This window comes from Melanostigma gelatinosum, assembly GCF_949748355.1.
Source record: "Melanostigma gelatinosum genome assembly, chromosome: 4".
Lineage (NCBI taxonomy): Eukaryota > Metazoa > Chordata > Actinopteri > Perciformes > Zoarcidae > Melanostigma > Melanostigma gelatinosum.
Genome location: NC_136637.1, coordinates 15,636,626 through 15,654,891, shown reverse-complemented (window position 1 = coordinate 15,654,891; position 18,266 = coordinate 15,636,626). Strand labels below are relative to the sequence as shown.

The 18,266-nt window shown below is 40.7% G+C and overlaps 1 protein-coding gene across 1 annotated transcript in view; it reads left to right on the top strand.

The window, feature by feature from the left end:
- LOC306776072 (contactin-associated protein-like 4) overlaps positions 1–11,196 on the top strand; it is a gene marked incomplete at both ends in the record, with an annotated part of 48,737 nt that extends 37,541 nt beyond the window's left edge. Inside the window, 6 exons of the mRNA XM_079266657.1 lie at positions 648–872; positions 3,502–3,635; positions 4,941–5,028; positions 9,353–9,568; positions 9,985–10,056; positions 11,000–11,196. Coding sequence (XP_079122783.1) covers positions 648–872; positions 3,502–3,635; positions 4,941–5,028; positions 9,353–9,568; positions 9,985–10,056; positions 11,000–11,196 — 932 coding nt within the window. The remainder of the gene's footprint in view (positions 1–647; positions 873–3,501; positions 3,636–4,940; positions 5,029–9,352; positions 9,569–9,984; positions 10,057–10,999) is intronic.
- Between the last annotated feature and the right edge of the window lie 7,070 nt (positions 11,197–18,266).

Here is an 18,266-nt window from a genome sequence, read left to right as displayed (position 1 = left end):
GTTTTATTTGATTTTTAAAATCTGAACAAAACCCAAGGCATACAAACAACTTGCAGTTTTACTGATGGTTATTACTGTTTCTAGGCTGGTCACAGTAAATGGAGTTTTGAAGTCATCTCCTAAAACTCAGCAAACACTTCTGAATCCAGGCAACCTGAACTGGAAGTTATTTGCCTGCATACTCAACCGAGTTTTCTGATTCATCTAGCATCGTGACATGAAACAACAAAGAAGCTATCGAGCAAATGAGCGCAGAGAGGGGACTAACAAGTCCCGCCCCTGCCAAATAGTGGCAGTGCACCAAATTTACCAGTTAAGAACATTCAACAAAAAAGTATTGGATTTTAGACATGAAATCGAAAATGACCGTGGCTACAAATAAAGTTGTGCGTTCATCTTAAGGAACTACTTCTACGTAGGATATGTGTGTGGTTCAGTTAGCTTTTATATGCTGATATTGCAAATGCATTTTTATTATGTTTCCAACATATTAAACGTATAAATCAAATAAGAAAGATATTTGTATACTTATCACGTCTTTCCTTCCATATCCAGTGACGACAGTTTATTACCGATGCAATAGAGAGGAGCATGTCAGAGTGAAAGCCACACATAGGAAGTTCACTTATCAATTTTCTAACTTGCAGAGGTTTCAGCCAGCTTTAAGTCATCAACGTCTGTCGCCTACAACTTCAAGGAGCCCTATGAACCCAACAGGAACAGCAGCTCCTTGCCTTTCTCCATCTACTCTGATATGACGCTGAGAGGAGAAAACATCTCCCTGAGCTTCAGGACCAGTCAGTGTCCTGCTCTGCTACTCTACGTCAACTCTTTCTATAGGGAGTACCTGGCACTGCTCATCAACATACATGGTGAGGACAATGACATTTTTCTATTCTTATGTTGGTTTTACCAGCCAGACATTTTCTTAAATCTCAATCTCACTCGCTTCTTTTCACCCTCTGCATTCAGTCTGTCATCCTCTGCTGCCCGAATCGTCACGCAGTCAGGCTAATTGCTATAGTGCACGGTTCAAGGAAAACATTAGGTGCAGTTACTATTACAATGTAATTCTGCTTGCAGCAGGGGGTCCTTTTTCCCTTGTTCTTGCCATTGTGATTGTTTGTTGTGTTTACATTTTCATCACTGGCTTTGCCATAGAGCTTCACAGAGCTCTGGTTAGCAAAGAGCTATGCCAGCATTCCTGCATTCCTGCATAGCAAAATAGGATTTTAGGAACTTGTAAATGTGAATGAATTACATGTTGTTGTTTTGCCAGTGTGAAGTTGAGTTCAGGTGTTAGAGATTTATGTTGTACTATTCAACAAAAAGTAGCAAACTGAACCATTGATGAACATATGTTGTGGGATCCTTTAAGCCATTAGGTGAAATGTACTTTTAATATCATTGGTATGATTTATTTATGGTTGTTATTACAGTTTTTCTCGATTGCTAAGACACATTTCTTGAAACGGTCCCCCATTCTCTCAAAACTGTAAACACAAAACCTCATCTTCAAGCACTATTTACAAAACCTCTGAATCCTCTTGCAAAATGAAACTTTCGCCTCAAAACAGTTTTACCTGTGCTCAAAATCAAACACTGCTCTCAAATCATAAACAAAGTGATCAAAATAATATACACCATCAAGCAGTCAGTAAACAATACACCAATAAATAGAAAACACATTGTTCAAAACATATAGTTCTCAGGGAGAAGTAGATTTTTAATCTCAAAACAAATTTCATATGAACGAAAACATGTTCTATTACAGTCGCTCAAAATTGATCAGAAATTACTACTGTGCTTTGCTCTTTGCAATTTATTTTGTTCTTCCTCCTCCTTGTACCCCTATTTTTACAGTACTGTACCCTGCATCTCACAAACGTGTCCGTTGTCTCTGTGATTCTGTAATTCTTGTTCTTTGTTGATATGAACCTGCAACCAGTCAAAATCTATTGAGCAGTCAGTACTGTTACTGTAACAAATAGAAAGCACCATGTTCAAGGCCATACAATTTGTTTACGTATTGTACATTATACAGCCTATAATGCACTGTAGGCCTACTACAGTATACAATACTACAGTAAAAGGGACAAAAATCAAAGGAGTCAACATGTCATCAATGTGCTTCCACTTGTCTTTGGGCTGGGTCAGGCCAGAGCACTTCGTCGACATCACCTTCAACCACCTGTTTGCTCTCTAAACTGGCTAATATTGGTTGTGTCACATCATTTGATACAAGTGAAATCAATTTTGAGTGATTGTGTTTAATCAATGACATGTGCTCTCTATTTCTATTTGATTGTTGCCACTTGTGTTTACCAGTATGGATGACATGTGCATTAGAGTGCAGAATGTGTTTTGAGACTGAGAATGTGTTTAGAGTTTTGCTGAAAAGTCTAAGTGAGATCTGCAAATTGTGTTTCACCATGTGACACAGTTTAAGGTATTGACAACAGACTGCACAATTAGCTAAATGAGTTCAGGCAACTGAGAACTTTGTTCAGCCAATGGGTTTCAGTGTTTTAGCAATTGAGAAATACTGTAACTCTGCTGTTAGTAGAGGTAACTTTCAGCTTTTTTAAATTCGTGAGAGAAATAGACGAAAGGTTTTGTGTAGTTTATCAAGTCGTCATCAGGTATCTGCCGTCCCGCTAAAGTGTCTAATTATATTCCAGCGAGAGGTTTCTTTTGGCTGCACCACAAAGGCTTTTCTCATGTTTCTCTCTGTTGATGCTGTAGTAACAGGAGCCTTAGCTGCTGCAAACAAAGACACTTTACTGTCTAAGTCACTCACTCAGAGTGTGAAACTCTTTGCCCCCTGAAAAAAAACAATTTCCTATCATTGTTACTAACCAGTTAAGTCTGCAGATCTTGGAGTATTCAATTATCTCAGCGACTTGGAATTTATTAAGTGTATCACTGTAAAAAAAAAAAAGAGGGGAGGAGGGATAATTTAATATTGGAGAGTTATTCATAGAGATAAAGTATTAATCCGCAAAGTATAAAATAGTTAAATAGTCTTAGTTCAGCAGCTGGTATCTTTCTGGATGAAATGTCTCTTTTAAAGGAGTGAATATGTCTTCTAAGATGTTCAGAGACAGAACATGGACATTTTAAGGATAAAGTGCTTCGTGAATCAGAGACTGGTTAAAATGTGTCTCTTTACGTTTCTCTTTTCTGTTTCTGCTTCCCCTTATTGTCAGTGATCAACAATTGTAGTGTGTATAGTATATATAACTTAAATAGTTTTGAGCACGAGCTTGTATTACATCAGTTTTATGTCTAATATTCATTCTTCAGTGCCCTACTCAAATTGCCCCTCAGGGACAAATAAAGCTCTTCCTGAATGTTGTAATTTGACATTATTATCTAATAGATTTAAGTTAAAATCACGCTTCATTACTGACAAAGAAAAGACGATTGAAACTTGATTTCCTGTGATTTTGTACATGCTTGCTTTAAATAGTAAGATTGTGGTGTTGTGCGTTTGCAAAGATGAGCTGGAATTGAGGTACAAGTTGCACAGCAGCAGAGATGTGGAAGTGATGGGGAGCAGAGTCACCAACTTGGCTGATGGACGTCTGCACACGGTGATCATCAGGAGACTGGCAGACACCGTCTCTGTTCAGGTACACACACATAACTCGCACTGTGTCTCACAGATCACCACAAACACTGTAAACCAAAGCGTAGGAAGACATCTTTTTTAATTCATTTTGCATGCTCAATGTTCCTTTAAAAGTATGCCATCCAAAAATGCATGCCATTGGTAAATAAACCCACTGCTCACACTGCACTCAATACCTGATAATGAAAGGAAGACTGCACAGGAACGCTAACGCTAGTTGTCATATGATTCATTACAACTGCTGGCTGATACTTATTTTGCGACCCCATGGTTCATTCTCCCACAGCAAATGAATCATGTTTACAAGAGCCTACAGCTTAATTATGTTCCTCCAAGTCGTAATATGATCCAAACTGGGATAAAACTTTGTGCAAAGGAGCATCCGTAACTTGATAAAAATTATTTTGAATAATCTACATGCTGGAATGAAAATAAAAGTAAGGTTGTCCTGAGCCCATCCACAGCAACAGATGACCAATCCAGGAATTGTGATTAATAGGTATTGGCTATAAATCCAGATGTTTGCTCTCCAATTGACAGCTGTCATTCATCATGTCATCCCAATGTGCTCAGTTAAACACTGACCAACCACAGAATACAGAAACATCAGCCAGCAGTTTCAATTGATGATATGACGGTGAACGTCGGCAAGCAATAATCTTCACATTATTATATCATCAAAGGATAGAAAGTTATGATTAAAGGATCAATCCCGTTAGGCGTGCCAGTGGATATCTCACCGCGGGCATCAAAATGTCTGGAGATATTCCTCTGAACAAAAGCTTTTAGAAACCTGATATAATAGATAAATCCTACATTTCCTCTTTGTTTTCTAGCTACTTTCTATCGCCTCCTTTTCAGTGGCTCCCATTTCATCTCAGGTTGATCAACATTAGAGGATGTCTTATTGATAAATGATCCACTAAAATCCAAATCACTGTGTTTTCAAGCAATGCATCACGCATGCTCTTTTATTATAAAAGTGTCTCTCTCTGAGGCATTTACCATCTCAGAACCTGCTCCACTTCTCTGTTCAGCCACCGTGCTTCACGGGTCTATTGTTTTCCATCTTTGGGGTTGAATCCCATTTAAACATGCAGGTCAAACCAGAGGTTCAGCCTCCGGCTAGCTCTTCATGTGTAATTGCTTCCTTCGCTGCAGCCATTCGTCGTTTCATCACAGAGCATCCTTTATTTAAACACTTAACAATAGAAAGTTGTCCTCCACAGTTTGTTGCTGCGATCAGGTTTCGCTTTCTACCTGCTAAACTTTTACCTTTACAGATGTGACGTACATTATCTTTCAGATCGACCAGAATACCAGGGAGGACTTCACCTTGACATCTGATGTGGAATTCAACGGCATCAAATCACTCATTCTGGGCAGAGTGCAGGGTAAGTGAGGCTCTCTTAGCTCACACTCCAGCACTTAAACAGATTAATTTGAATAACAGCACTGAGATGTCTGGTGCCCTATGCGACAAAACACTGTTCTGGAGCTTTATGCTGTTTTCTATTCATCATGTTGGGTGGACCAGAGGGAAAGCTGCAGTCTGAGCAACAGCTGTGGTGCTTTTTATAAACAACTTGACATCCATATTCAAACGGTCACAGAGAGAGCACTTTACTGTGGAGATGCAAAATAAGAACCTTAGAAATGACAAAAGGTTGAGCCACCCACTTAAGTTGCTGTTATGTGGCATTAGATGCATTTTGAAGGGAGGTAGGGAAAGTATCTGTGCAAATGGCATTGTTGTTCTCAGTAATGCATAAGTTCACATTATACAGTATACGTTGGCGAACTTCTATCTTTGTTATCGAAGCGGTGAGTAATTCAGTCTTCATGTCTGTCTCGCTGAGCGGGGCTTCAGACAGCTGTAATGGTAATAACTTTAGAAAAGGTCCTTCACTTTGTATGGTAATGAGGAGAGATTGAAAAGAACAAATTACTTGGAAGATTGGAGTCAGCACCCGGCAATGTAGCATAACAACCAATAAGTCTCAGCTGATGTGTGTGGGGTCAAACTAAACCAGGAAGTCAGACAGTATAGTTCAGCCTCTCTCTGCCTGACAGAACATTTTACTTTCACATCAATCCTGTTGTCCTCAGGACTGATCCGTCTGTCCCAAGCTCCTCTTCAAGGGGAACGACTTTGTACCACATTTGTGATGCCTTTGTGTTATTGTCTGCTGTGTTTACTTTTGGACAGCGCCAAACAAATGCTGTCACAAACATGTGGGTCTGTCTTGCTTTCATTCACTTTTCAGTCACTTTGGTGACCAAAAGTCGTTGACAAATAAAAGTCATTGAATTGTTAGCTGGTGGAGGGCCAACCAGCAGTGTTTGTATTGAAAGAAGTTCAACTGAAACAGATCCCATCGAAACATGGCATATGTTTCATTGATGGAGACATTAAACAATTACATAAAATCTGATCATCTATCCATCCATCCGTCCATCCATCCTTTTTTTAACCTGCTTATCATGTTGAGGGTCTCTGGAGCTGCAAACGTAGCACATATTGGGTGAGAAGCAGGGTACATGCTCGACAGTTTGCTGATCAAAAGGTCAACTGGCTGTTAAGGTATGCCTGCTTTTACCTACTTTAAGTTTATTGCTTTCAACATAATTTGGGTTTATTTTCTTTCTTACATAATATGACACAATTTGAAACAATGATAAGAAGAAGAACCAGAAACAGAACTGAAGTCTATAGAATATCCCAACCTATAGGCTTAGAATTGATGTCGGTCCTGTTTTTACGTTCAGCTCCTTGAATTTGTTTTTGCTGTTGACCCAGAGCATGTTGCTGTGTGACCCAGCCTTCCCTCTGCTGAGCCAGAGGACTCGGCAGTCATATCAGTATCACAGAGGCAGCAAGATAGTTGATATACTGTCACTCCCTGCCAGCGCTGTCATCTATCAGCCTAACTAATGGACCAGGAAAGAATGGAGAGACTGAGCTGCTCACACAGAGTGAGAGAGAAAGGGAGAGAGAGATGAAGAGAGGGAGAGAGAGATGAAGAGAGGGAGGGTGAGATAATGATACAGAGAGAGGTGTAGGTAAAGGGCAACAGCTTGGTGTGGGTGGACAGTAATCCTCAGTTTGTCGGTACAGTGCTGTCAGTGTAAGGTTTAACAGCTCGCACATTTTTTATCTTTATTTATTTTTTTCTTCATTGAAAGAAACACCACACATTCTAGTGTCTCTTATACTTACTTTTAGTTGTTTGGTTTCAAATATTGGGGTTTTGTTTTCACCATATTCATAGAAATTCCTCATAGATATTATTACAAATATAGCATTTTTTACTACATAATAGCTAGTTGGCTACAGTGAAGCTAATATCGAGAAAAAGTCTTCTAATCAATGAAGAAAAAAAAGGTACACTAAGAGCCAAGACACACTGCCGCCGAACAGCGTACGTCAAAACAGCCGCCCCTAGGCGCATGCTGGCACTCGGTGCGCATGCTGGCACTCGGTGCGCCACGCCACTTCACACCACTGTCCTATTTTCAGCCTCTTCTTCTCGCCTTCTCTGCTCCCATGCCAGCTTGACTTCCTCTCCTCTGGTGCATGTCAATGGATGGATGAGGAAAGAGGTTTTTAAAATCGAGAAATATCTCAACCCACAATCCCGTCGTGATGGAGTGCTGCAGGAATTAATCCTGAATTCTGTAAATGAGTTCACATTTTTGCACTTCCGGTTCCGTCATCTCAAAGTGAATGTTTTATTTATTTATTTATTTTGGTTAGCTGCCTGAAATAAGATCTGTGGTGAAAACAACTGAAAGAGATTTTAACATGTTGCTGTCCGTTATAGAATACGTCAGTAAATACAGCTCTCATGAATTTTCTCTTAAAAAGAGACGCTTTGTAACCACAGACTAAATGAGACTACAAAACGTCTCCAACTCTAGTGCAACTTTACAGCCTTGTTGTGGATACACGCACTCATGCGACTGTGGTGTAATGCATTTATAGCCTTAGCTTTTTACTTCTGTCCATTCATGCTTCAAAAATCATAAAAGTGGTCTTCATTTGTGAAGATTATCCCCCTGAACAAAATGTACAAGTATCGTAAACTGTGCCACAGAGCTTATTTTCTGCACTTATCAAAAACCCAGTGGAAAAATACCATCAGCCTTTTGTCGAGGGGACCAGTGCGACGCTAACATCTGGGGCTGGCCTATGAAAATACGTCATCCCTGCAGTAGTCTATGAAGACATTGGCAGGGCGATCCATAGCTCTGAGAATCTGCTAGTGAGCATCTCTACATGATTTTAAGGTAGTGCACATGTGGAAGAAGTACTCAGTTATTTTACTGTACAAAAAGTAGTATTAACCATGTGAAGAACAAATAGATGGGCTGCAGCATTGCGCTTTCTATTGGTGCTAAGGGCGGCACATGGTGCACACCGTGATGCCACGAGGCACTGCATCTGCAGTGTTTTTTTTAGTTGTCAATTAGATCTGTTGTGTCATGACATTTTTTTCTCCCGTTGTCATTTATTTGCCTTCCACCTTGCAGGCTGCTCAATACGTGTGTCATAAGATATATAATTCAAAGTCAAATTATTTCCTGCTGCTCAGAGGATCACGTAATCAAAGCCTGATCAAATATACAGCTGATGAACAGCCCTCTCCAGCCAGGCCACTCTGCAGTAGCCCATTCATGTGGTGAAAGGTTGCTTCTCACCAGTAATAACTGAGATGAGTGGCATTTAATGTGCTGTGTAATCAAATTGCACTGCAGGAATAATTGTTGTTTACACTGACATTTATAGTCATTGAAGATTTTATTGAGCACCTTCTGTCACAAATAATGACATCAGCGCATCAACCACAAGTGAGACTCAGGGGCAGTGTTTTGTTTTTCAAAGTTATGACAGCTGGGAGGCAATCTGGTGAGTGACAAAATGCTGAACGTTATAACTGTTAGTAGTGACATACACATCATCAGGTACAAATATTCACTTGCCTCCGCTCTTGGAACATGAAGGTATTCACCCGGCACTTTCATACTATACAGCAGGGTAATTCAGCTAAATTCTTCAGGGGGCCACATTTTCAGTCCAATGGCCGCCGCGCCGCACTGCACTCATACGGCGGTTACAGCAAATAACATCGCACCCATGCTCAATCCCCCTCAGGCTATAGTTCTATCAGCCTGGCAAGAGGACTGCGGGTTAAGCACTAGCCCGGCATGGACAGCACTGAGGCTGCTATGCTGCTGGAACGACGGTCTGACTGGAGGATGTAGCCAGTCCGGCCGCTGGGCGGACCCCAGAAGAGGCCCATGCAGGGCACAAGACTGCACATGTGCGTGGGGATCAACCCAATAGCGACAGCCTTTAGATGGCGAAGCCTGTACGATTATAGAACCAGACTGCAGTTAGCATGCATGAATATTATAGGAATAATTGTTTTAAAACACGGCCTTCAACATTTCGAAACATGGAAAAAGCCTTTGAACGTGATGTGTGGTTTTTCAGTTTCATCCTGAGTTTTATTTTGCAAAATCATTTCCAGCAAGTTTTGCAGCATCAAAATGGATATTAAAATCATTAAGAGTTAGATAGATACCACTTATCATCACAAACGTGCCCTCATCAAGATACATGTGTGTCACTGGTTTATGTCAAATATGTAATTGGAACTTGCTGACAACAAATGCGTCTTCTCACTCAGTCTTTGTGTTTCTCTCTGTATTCAGATGCTGCTGAGTTGGATGCAGGGCTTGCCAGCTTGGCCTCTCTTGGATTCTCCGGCTGTCTGTCAGGTGTTTTCTTCAACTCCATCAGTCCTCTGAAAGCCGCTCTGCTGCACCCTGACAGCCCTGTTATTGTCAGTGGTCCGTTGGCCCAGTCGAGCTGCGGTTCTTCCTCTCCGGCCAATCCGTACGCGACAGAAACCACACACTCCTTATCAGGTACAAGAAGCAGACTCGGCCCTTATATCCCTTATACTGAATATCATTAGGCAACCAGCCCACCCTTCTCCCTTTCTGGTATGTCTTCAATAGTATTCTTAGGGCTGTTCATTCGACTTTTTATGGGCTCATTAACCATCCTCCACGGTAAGCAGACAAAGTGATGGCACTACAACAGATGAGATTAGTCAGACAACTCTAGTGAAGTCCTTTGAGGCTGTTCCGAGGCTTTCAAACAAGCACTGTCTGCACTGACTGATGGTTCTCGCAGTGACTCTATCTATCCCCATACACTCCTTCACCTCATCTTCTTTGTTCTCCCGCTTCATATCTTGTCTGTACTTTTTACCTTTCTTTTCTCGACTCTTTTTCTGCTTTTATTGTTTTTTTCTTCTTCTTTGTCTTTCTCTCGACAGACCAACCTGGTTCTGTGGATCCAGGTCAACCTTTAGTCAACGCCATCAGGAGTGACTCAGCACTAATTGGAGGTAATGCAATTGATTTTAGCAGGAGGAAGTAAATATCCTAACGGTTGAGAAAGTGTGTAATCAGATTTTACGCAAAAAAACTTACTGCTGACAAAATAATTTTAGATTTGTGTTTCCATTTCAAAACCACTTAAATGCAGCGTTCAACTCAGTCAAGTGGCTATTTGTGTCGCAAAAGTTAGTTTGGTTTACAAATAAAAGCGTAAGCTTGGGTAATGTCAATTTTATTTTGTTACCAAAAACTATTTTTTTAGACTTTTTACTGATTGGATACAGATTCCTCCTCCGGGGGATGGAAATCACAGATGAAGAGAAGTAGAGACCATTTTGACAGACATGGGAAAGTACTCAAAACCACCACTGTGGTAGTTCCCTCTACTCCAGGACCACATTTTGCCACACAAACACACACACAAACACACACACACACACACACAGAATAACAAAATTAAAACAATACCAGTGTTGCAGCTAGTAAACCTGTCATGTCACACCCTTGTCTTCACAGACATCGGCATATGATACAGTATATGTCTAGTTGATATATATAACCATATATATAAGTTGATGTATGGTCCTCCCTTACTCGCTATACCATATTCATACATTTTCAACAAGGTGATGAATTAATCTACAAAACCTGCTGACCGTTTCTTGTTGCTTGAGTCTTAGCAAACTGCCTCCCACCTATAGCTCCATATTTAAAGGTGCCTTTTGAAGTTTTCTTGTAAACAAAGTACAGTTATATTTACATTGATTGTTTCTCACTAAAACCCAATTTCCAGTCTCTGTCTCATGATATCCTCATACAACGGTTTGTATGATATCTGACTCAAAGTTACTCTTCACTTTTAGGATGTTCTTCAAAAAGCCGAAAATAACCTTGTTTTTTACCTCCATGCATGTGATTTTAAATCAAAAGTCCTTTCGTGTTTTTTTTTAGGGGTGATTGCAGTGGTGATCTTCGTCACTGTGTCTGCCTTGGCGATAATGGCCAGATTCATCTGCAGCAGGAAAGAGACGTATCGAAACCAGGAAGTCAAAGCAGCACAGCCTGAAGATGGCCACGAGCTCCCCTTCAGCAGCCAGGCAGACTCTCTGAGCGCTCCCAGTGAAAACCAAAAGGAGTATTTCATTTAGCAGGAGCCCGGAGCGCCCACTGACCCGCCAGGACAGAGCTGGAGGATTCACCGAGAGCTCAGTGCGTTACTAGACACACAGAGCCTCTGAGCCACTGGCACCGGTGTATCAATGAGATGTGAAGTCACAAACAGAACAATTTATTAAGGGTTTCTTTAGGTCCTTTCTGCTCTCAATTTAAGGATTTCAATATTTCAAAAATGTAAATGGTAATTTGTGTGCTCAGAACAATAGTTCTCCGATGTATTGAAAATAATTTATCAAAAGGAAAAATGCAGAATTAATGTGTTGATCAAAACACAACTTTGTTCCAGTTGAACAACACTTTGGACTTCATTTATGAAGCACTTTTTCTACAAGGACGATGCACTTTCTTTGCAATGTAAGATGTCAGAGCCATACACTATCTGTCATAACGTGAGAAGAATGAGCGGAGGATTGACATTTGTGTCACAGTTTCCGAATCGACTAAAATCCATCTGTCATAAGCAAACATGATTTCAACACATGCTGTATATATGAATACAATATTAAAGTCACTTCTTTGGTATCATCTTTCACACTTTAAGGCTTTCAGTTAGTCAGAAAGCTTTTATGTTACTTGCTGTGCTTTTTCTTTATATCCTGAAAAAAATTAAAACTTTACAAAGAGACCTGGATTTATTTATTTGTTTTTGTACTTTTACTTCTTGCCTGCACCAGAAATCTCAAAGTAACTTTCAACAGTGAAGCTTTCTGCAGCGCCGACTATAAAACACTGACTGTCTGTCACCTCCTCCGCTCTGACAACAATTCATGTGTTTTTGCAGAAGCATTAATCTGTGTTTGCCTGACAGGTACACTAAAACACAATAAGAATGAAAAGTAAACTAAGAGATGATATTAGAAACTGAATGAGTTGAAGATAAGCTGACAATGATATATAAATGATGCAATGCAAACCAGCCATCCAAATAGTAATACTGGATATTTATACTTCCTTGTCTCTGCAATCATATAAATCCTGGGTTATGAACATTGGAAATGTTTTTTTTTCCTACATTCAGAATGATTTCATGTTCAATGGTTTTGCTTTCTTACTGATGAAGTATTTGGTTTTTGTCACCCACATCTGTCTTCAAGATGTTTTTCAAATAAACAAATGTCTCTTTGATACTGAAGCACAGAATAATCCCACACAATAATGATTGAGTGGGATTAACAATGATGGTTCATGAAAGCATTTAGCCTACTCTAGACTCCTGCTCTGTCTTTGAAAACGTCTGTGGTGCAGACGTTTGTTTGGATTAGCGTGAACGCCAGACTCAGGTCTGGAACACTGGTGCGGACCAAACAACCGCTCATTGGTCCGCCACAAAGGGATGGTCTCGGCCCGCTGGCAAGTGGCAGTTGTTCTGGTGTCAACACCATTCGAACCAATCGCAGGAAACCTACCAAAATGTCTTTTTTCCTATTTTGGTGACTAGATAGCCTATTTGCAAGTTTGACGAGTTTACTGATTATCAGATCACCAATGAAACAATAAATAGCGAACTAACGGACCCCGCACCCCCTCCGCCTTACTACCGTCCATAGGAGAAACCTCCTGATGTTCTACTTTTTAGATGACTATAAATCTACAAACATGCAGTTTGCTCCTCCAGCCGGTGAGTGTCTGTATCTTCAAACACGACAAAATAATCCAGATTGTTGCAGTAACTATTCGACTTTTTTTTTTACATTTCGTGGTTGCAGTGTGTATATAGTATTAACTCTTGATGGTGCAGTCTTTACCATTGTATCACAGACAACAAGCAGCATTTGCTGAATCTAAAATCGTTGTTGAAAAGAAATCATCGAGCATATTTAAAACAAAATCAGGAAACTGAGCTGCATAGAGACCAACATATTACCAGTAGGCATTGTCATCAATCATTGTCATCAATACTTGTTTTTAGCAGTTGAATTATTCACTTATGTCACAGCATCAGCTTGATTCATGTCATTATTTTCTCCCAGTCTGTTCATTTTCCTGTTAATCAGACGCAGCTACTCCCCTCTGACCCTCAGTAACCCCTGTTCCCTCCATTCCCCATCACCTGACTGCCCCACCCATCTGCTCACCTGTTCCCACTTCCCTTATCAGCCTTGCAGTATATTTTAAATCTGAGTCTAAAGGGTAAAGGGTAATAAATGTCCTCCTTGGTGCAACTGAGGAAATACGATGATATGAGCTGAGAAAACCCTCGTTTTAACACCTTAACCTGCTCGATTTCTTTCTCCCAGCCTTTGATCAGATTTAAGTTATGTGCAGCCTTTTATCTGCATTAGTCTTCTGGTGAAACCCATCATGACTGACGGGGCTGCCCTTGATATTAATGAAGCATGTCATCAGTCAAATGAGCTTCTTAAAATAAGTTACTCTAAGTTTTGACCTGCTTTTATATCGGATTCACTCATATTCTTAATTTATGAGCTGAAAGTAAACTTCTGCGCCAATTCAGAGCCTTGCATTATCATTAGTGTAACAAGAAAATATGGTAGAAAAACAGTGTTACACGCAGCAGAGGTCTTTTGTTTCCTTGTTAAATGAAGCTGAAACACAGAAACACTTTCCCCCTCTGGAGCAAATTTAATTACCATAAATTTACATCACAGATCGTTGTTCCTCCTAAACTTTTCAGGCGAGGGTTCTGTGCAGTAGGTGCCATTATTGATGGGTATTAATATGCTTCTGTCTGCGGAGTGGAGATAAAGACAGCTGACTAAATAACTGAAACATCAAGGAGATGGAAATGGAAAACACCTCTTCAGAAACACCTCTGACAGGAAATGAAGCCAGATTGAATGTTGTGGTTGGTGATGCTAAACAGAGAGCAGAGTTCAACCACAAAGTAGTACCTTCACATCTAAATTGAAACAAGTAACAGAAAGTGACCTTTCATCTGCCACGGATGCAGCCCTCCTGGGAGAGAGACACAAGCAGGGTTGAGTTGTTTGAGTTGTTTTCACCTGTGTAACAATTTTTAACTATTCTTTGTTAAACCAGACTATGATCTTCTCCTTGAACCTCAAAGAAAAGATGATGTTGCCAAAACATGACCATAGAAAAAGCTTGATAATGCTCCCAACAAGCATATATTGTATTGCAAAATCAAACATTTAGCAGAAAACAAATTGATGTTGATAAACACACAGAGGCACTGAGACACACGCACACACACTCCTCTCTCTCTCTCTCTGTCTGTCTCTCTCTCTCTCTCTCTCTCTCTCTCTCTCTCTCTCTCTCTCTCTCTCTCTCTCTCTCTCTCTCTCTCTCTCTGTGTGTCTCTCTCATACAGTCATTCAGGTCTGTCTGCCTGTCTCACTCACTCACTCTGTCTCTCTCTCCTCTCTGTCTATCTTTCTGTCTGTCTCTCTCTCTCCCTCTCTGTGTGTCTCTCTATCATACAGTCATTCAGGAATTTTCAAGTTTTAATTACTGTACACAGCATGCCTCTTGCGGAAAGTGTGTTGCGATGGTGTTAATTGATTTGAGGTCGTTCATTGTGGGGAAGTAGATGTCGGCTTTGGGGAAGGTAGATGCTAATACATTGCTCTGAGTTGTTTGATAGATGTTTGTTTGGGACAGCGAGTATGACCATTTTGGTGGTAGGGTGTGCACAAGTTCCTTCCTCTGATGTGTCAGAAATGTAGCTTCCAGTGTGCCCGTGCGAGATGATATGTGGGTTTGAATATGGCTGAATCTGAAAGCACGGAGAATGCTTTGTCTGATTCTAGCAGGTGGTAGCCCGTATCTCTTGAAAAGTGTAAATTAGCAGCAAAATGACCTAAATACCATTAGGATTTCTGCTTGTCTCCAATGTAATGTCTTTGCAAGAGCATTCCACGGCTCACTGCAATGTTAATCGAATTTAACACACTGCTCACTCAAGGTTGGTGTCAAGTGTTATGTGTAAATGGCTCTCACTTGAATGAAGAGAGTTGATTAATGCTTCTCCGTGCAGATGAAACAGCAGCATTTAGTGGTAAGAAGAGAGGAGGCAGGCCGAGGAGGCAGGCCGAGGAGTGCGGTGACTCGGCTGCTGTTTCCTGCTGCATTCTGGAGGTGGGCTGGATAATTCCCAGCGGCCTTCTCCCTGATCAGTGATCTGATGAGACTGCAGCGCTGCAGGCAGAAACCACATCGCCACCCACCTGATTACAAACGACATCGCAGACCTCTGTTGTCAGTTTGTATTCATCATAATTGTTCTGGAAAATGTATCTGGCATTGCAATGTGGCCTTAACGTTGGCAAAACACTGTGTCGAGTTTTTAAAAAATACGATTGAGCAAGCATGTCTGACAACACAGACTTGATTTACTGTGACGTGTGCAGTATTTAGAGAATGTATGTATGTTTCCAAAAGTGACAGAATTAAGCAGCATCTAGAGAAACCAACGTAGCGTTGTATTTCCTCAGACAGAACAATGCAAGAATTTGGTTTTGCCTTTGCTACGTTTTGGTATCTCAGTAATTTGGAGACATAGCAATGGTCAGTAACATATGGAGGCTACTCTGGAGATGAGGGGGGTCTCCTCTCTGCATGCTTCCACCAGGGGAATTAATATTCCTCCTGATACATATCAATTCTCACCACCAAGCCATATTGGGGCTTCAACGTTAGATAATAACTTTATCTGAGACATTTTTCAACATCACCTTTGTCTCTTATCGCCACAACAGATATGTGTGAGGAAGAAGGTGTATGTGGTTTAGAGCAGTAGCTGGTTTTTGACCTCGCAACATCTAAACAATGTCGACTATCAATTCGGAACATTGCTACATCTCGTCCCTGCCCTGCCAGGGTTCAACCCACCAGTGATCAGATAAGAGTACGGACATAGATCACTGGGCTTTGCTGCTCCACTGATTACATCTTCAGCAGCATTATGCAGAAGAAGCTTCATAAATAAACACAATCTGGCTGACACATAGTCTCCAGCGCCTCATGTTTTATTGATATTATGCACGCAAACAGTCGGAGTTCATCCTTCAGATCGTTCACTGCTTCAGTTCATCACACAGGACGTCAGCAGGACCTCAGTCTCACCTCCAAGTGTCTTGACAGATGATGTGTTGCAGTAACGTACAGCACATATGTGAAAGATGCTCGGTTGTTTACTTTGCACCAATGGTTTTGCATTAACAATACACGGACAATTTTGGATTTATATACAGTTAATGTGTACTTTGTTCCAGTAAAATTATGTTTTTGGTCAAATTTTTTAGTATTTTTCAGGAAAAGGAAATTAGATTTTGTGTGAAGCGCCAAAATATATTCATGCCCTTGAGTGTTATACTGTATGTTAATTAAGAGCAAAAACTAAAAACTAAAGAATACAAATATATTCTGTGAAACCAAATTAGTTTTTTCTTTAACAACCTCTACTTTCTTTCTCTACTTTCTTCTCAGGCCAGCCCAGGTGGCAACCTCCGGTTCTGACATGTGAAGCCAATTTTAAGTGTCTTAAACTTTCCTTCTCTCTGCTGGTAGTGTGAAATGTCCCTGGCCTACACCCAAGTGGTTTGAGTTAAACACACCTAAACTGAGTTGTTTTATTACTATGTGTTGTATTTTTGAGAAAAAACGTTATGCGAACATTTTCCTAAAAACATAATTTCCGGTGATAAAAGCCCAAGTAACCCAAGTGTTCTGCATCCCCATGGCTGTGAGAGTCCCCATGATGGAACATTTTATCACCTACCCAAGGCCACCAAGTCCTGTGCCGAGCATACAGGCTGACAAATGCGTGAACACCTTTGTATGCAGACACCCTGTAGCATTTTCAAAAAAGGGCATCCACTGTCCATGTCCATCATAGCCTTGGCCAATACGAACTGTTGTTACTGGAGTTAAGAAGGCTGGGCCTCCTCTGCTACAACTTTTAATTCAGTACATGGCATGAATCCCACCAAATAAACTTGCATTCTGACACATATTTTAACCCCCCTGTTTGTTGCTGCCAGACTGATGGTAAGTCATATCCTCTCTAGGTTATTTGTCTTCCTCCCTTTCAATTTTCCATTACCTTTGCCAACTATCCTCATGATTTAATGACTTCAATGCAATGCTAACTAAGAGGATTTGAAGCAGCCATCACCCTATTCGCAACGTTTTTATATTTCATCAGTCGAACTAAGGTGACTAGATTTTATGTTGTAATTACTTTAACATAAGAGATGTGTGGGTGTCTTTCTACAACTGTAGTGGCATTGGTCCTGGTGTGTGTATCCTGCACCTTTTAAACAGGATGTAAATCAGACAAACATAACTGAGAATTAAGTTCCCTGTTGTACGCAGATTCTTTTGCTTGATATGGCATCAGAGGATTCATGAATGAATTCAAGTATATGAAATAAAAAACACTTGTTAACTCTGCTTCCACCTGCACCCACTGTAGGGTATGGACCTGCTGTGGTGTGATGCGTTGTTTTCAGCTCCATTCGCAAGAGTTTAAGTCTTCCACAGCTCTAAATCCACATCCATAAATAAATATATAAGTGAAGATGAGATTGTTCGGTTCATTTGTTCAGACATGGAGGCACAGATGTAGAAGCAGGCTTGTGATGTTATATCTATGGATCATAAACCATCATTGTTCCAGATGAATCATAATCATGCCCTACGATGTGATTTTGATGTCGTATCTTGACTCAAATACATACGGTATTTAAGCCCAACCATGCCGGCAACATCCAGCCTCTCGTGCTATGCGTCGTTCCCTAAACTCCTCCGTGTAATTATTCAGCCTCTGCTACTGTAATACATCAGTTATGCTGTTTATGGCCCAAGGTCAGAGCGGAGAGGCCGGGGAGCCAAGTCTGTGATAGATGAATCGTCTCCCAGGCTTGAACTCTCTGAGACAGTGAAATATTTCAGCAAATCAACAAAGGCCCCCCTTTTTTTAGACTCCTTTTCTCTGACACTTGAGTGGAGTGGGGTGAAAATATAGCCTCAGTGTTTCAACCAGTAAACACAAGGCCAAATCACATTATTTCTGTTAAAAAAAGACAGGGCCAGTGTAAGGGGCAACATATCCACTTCA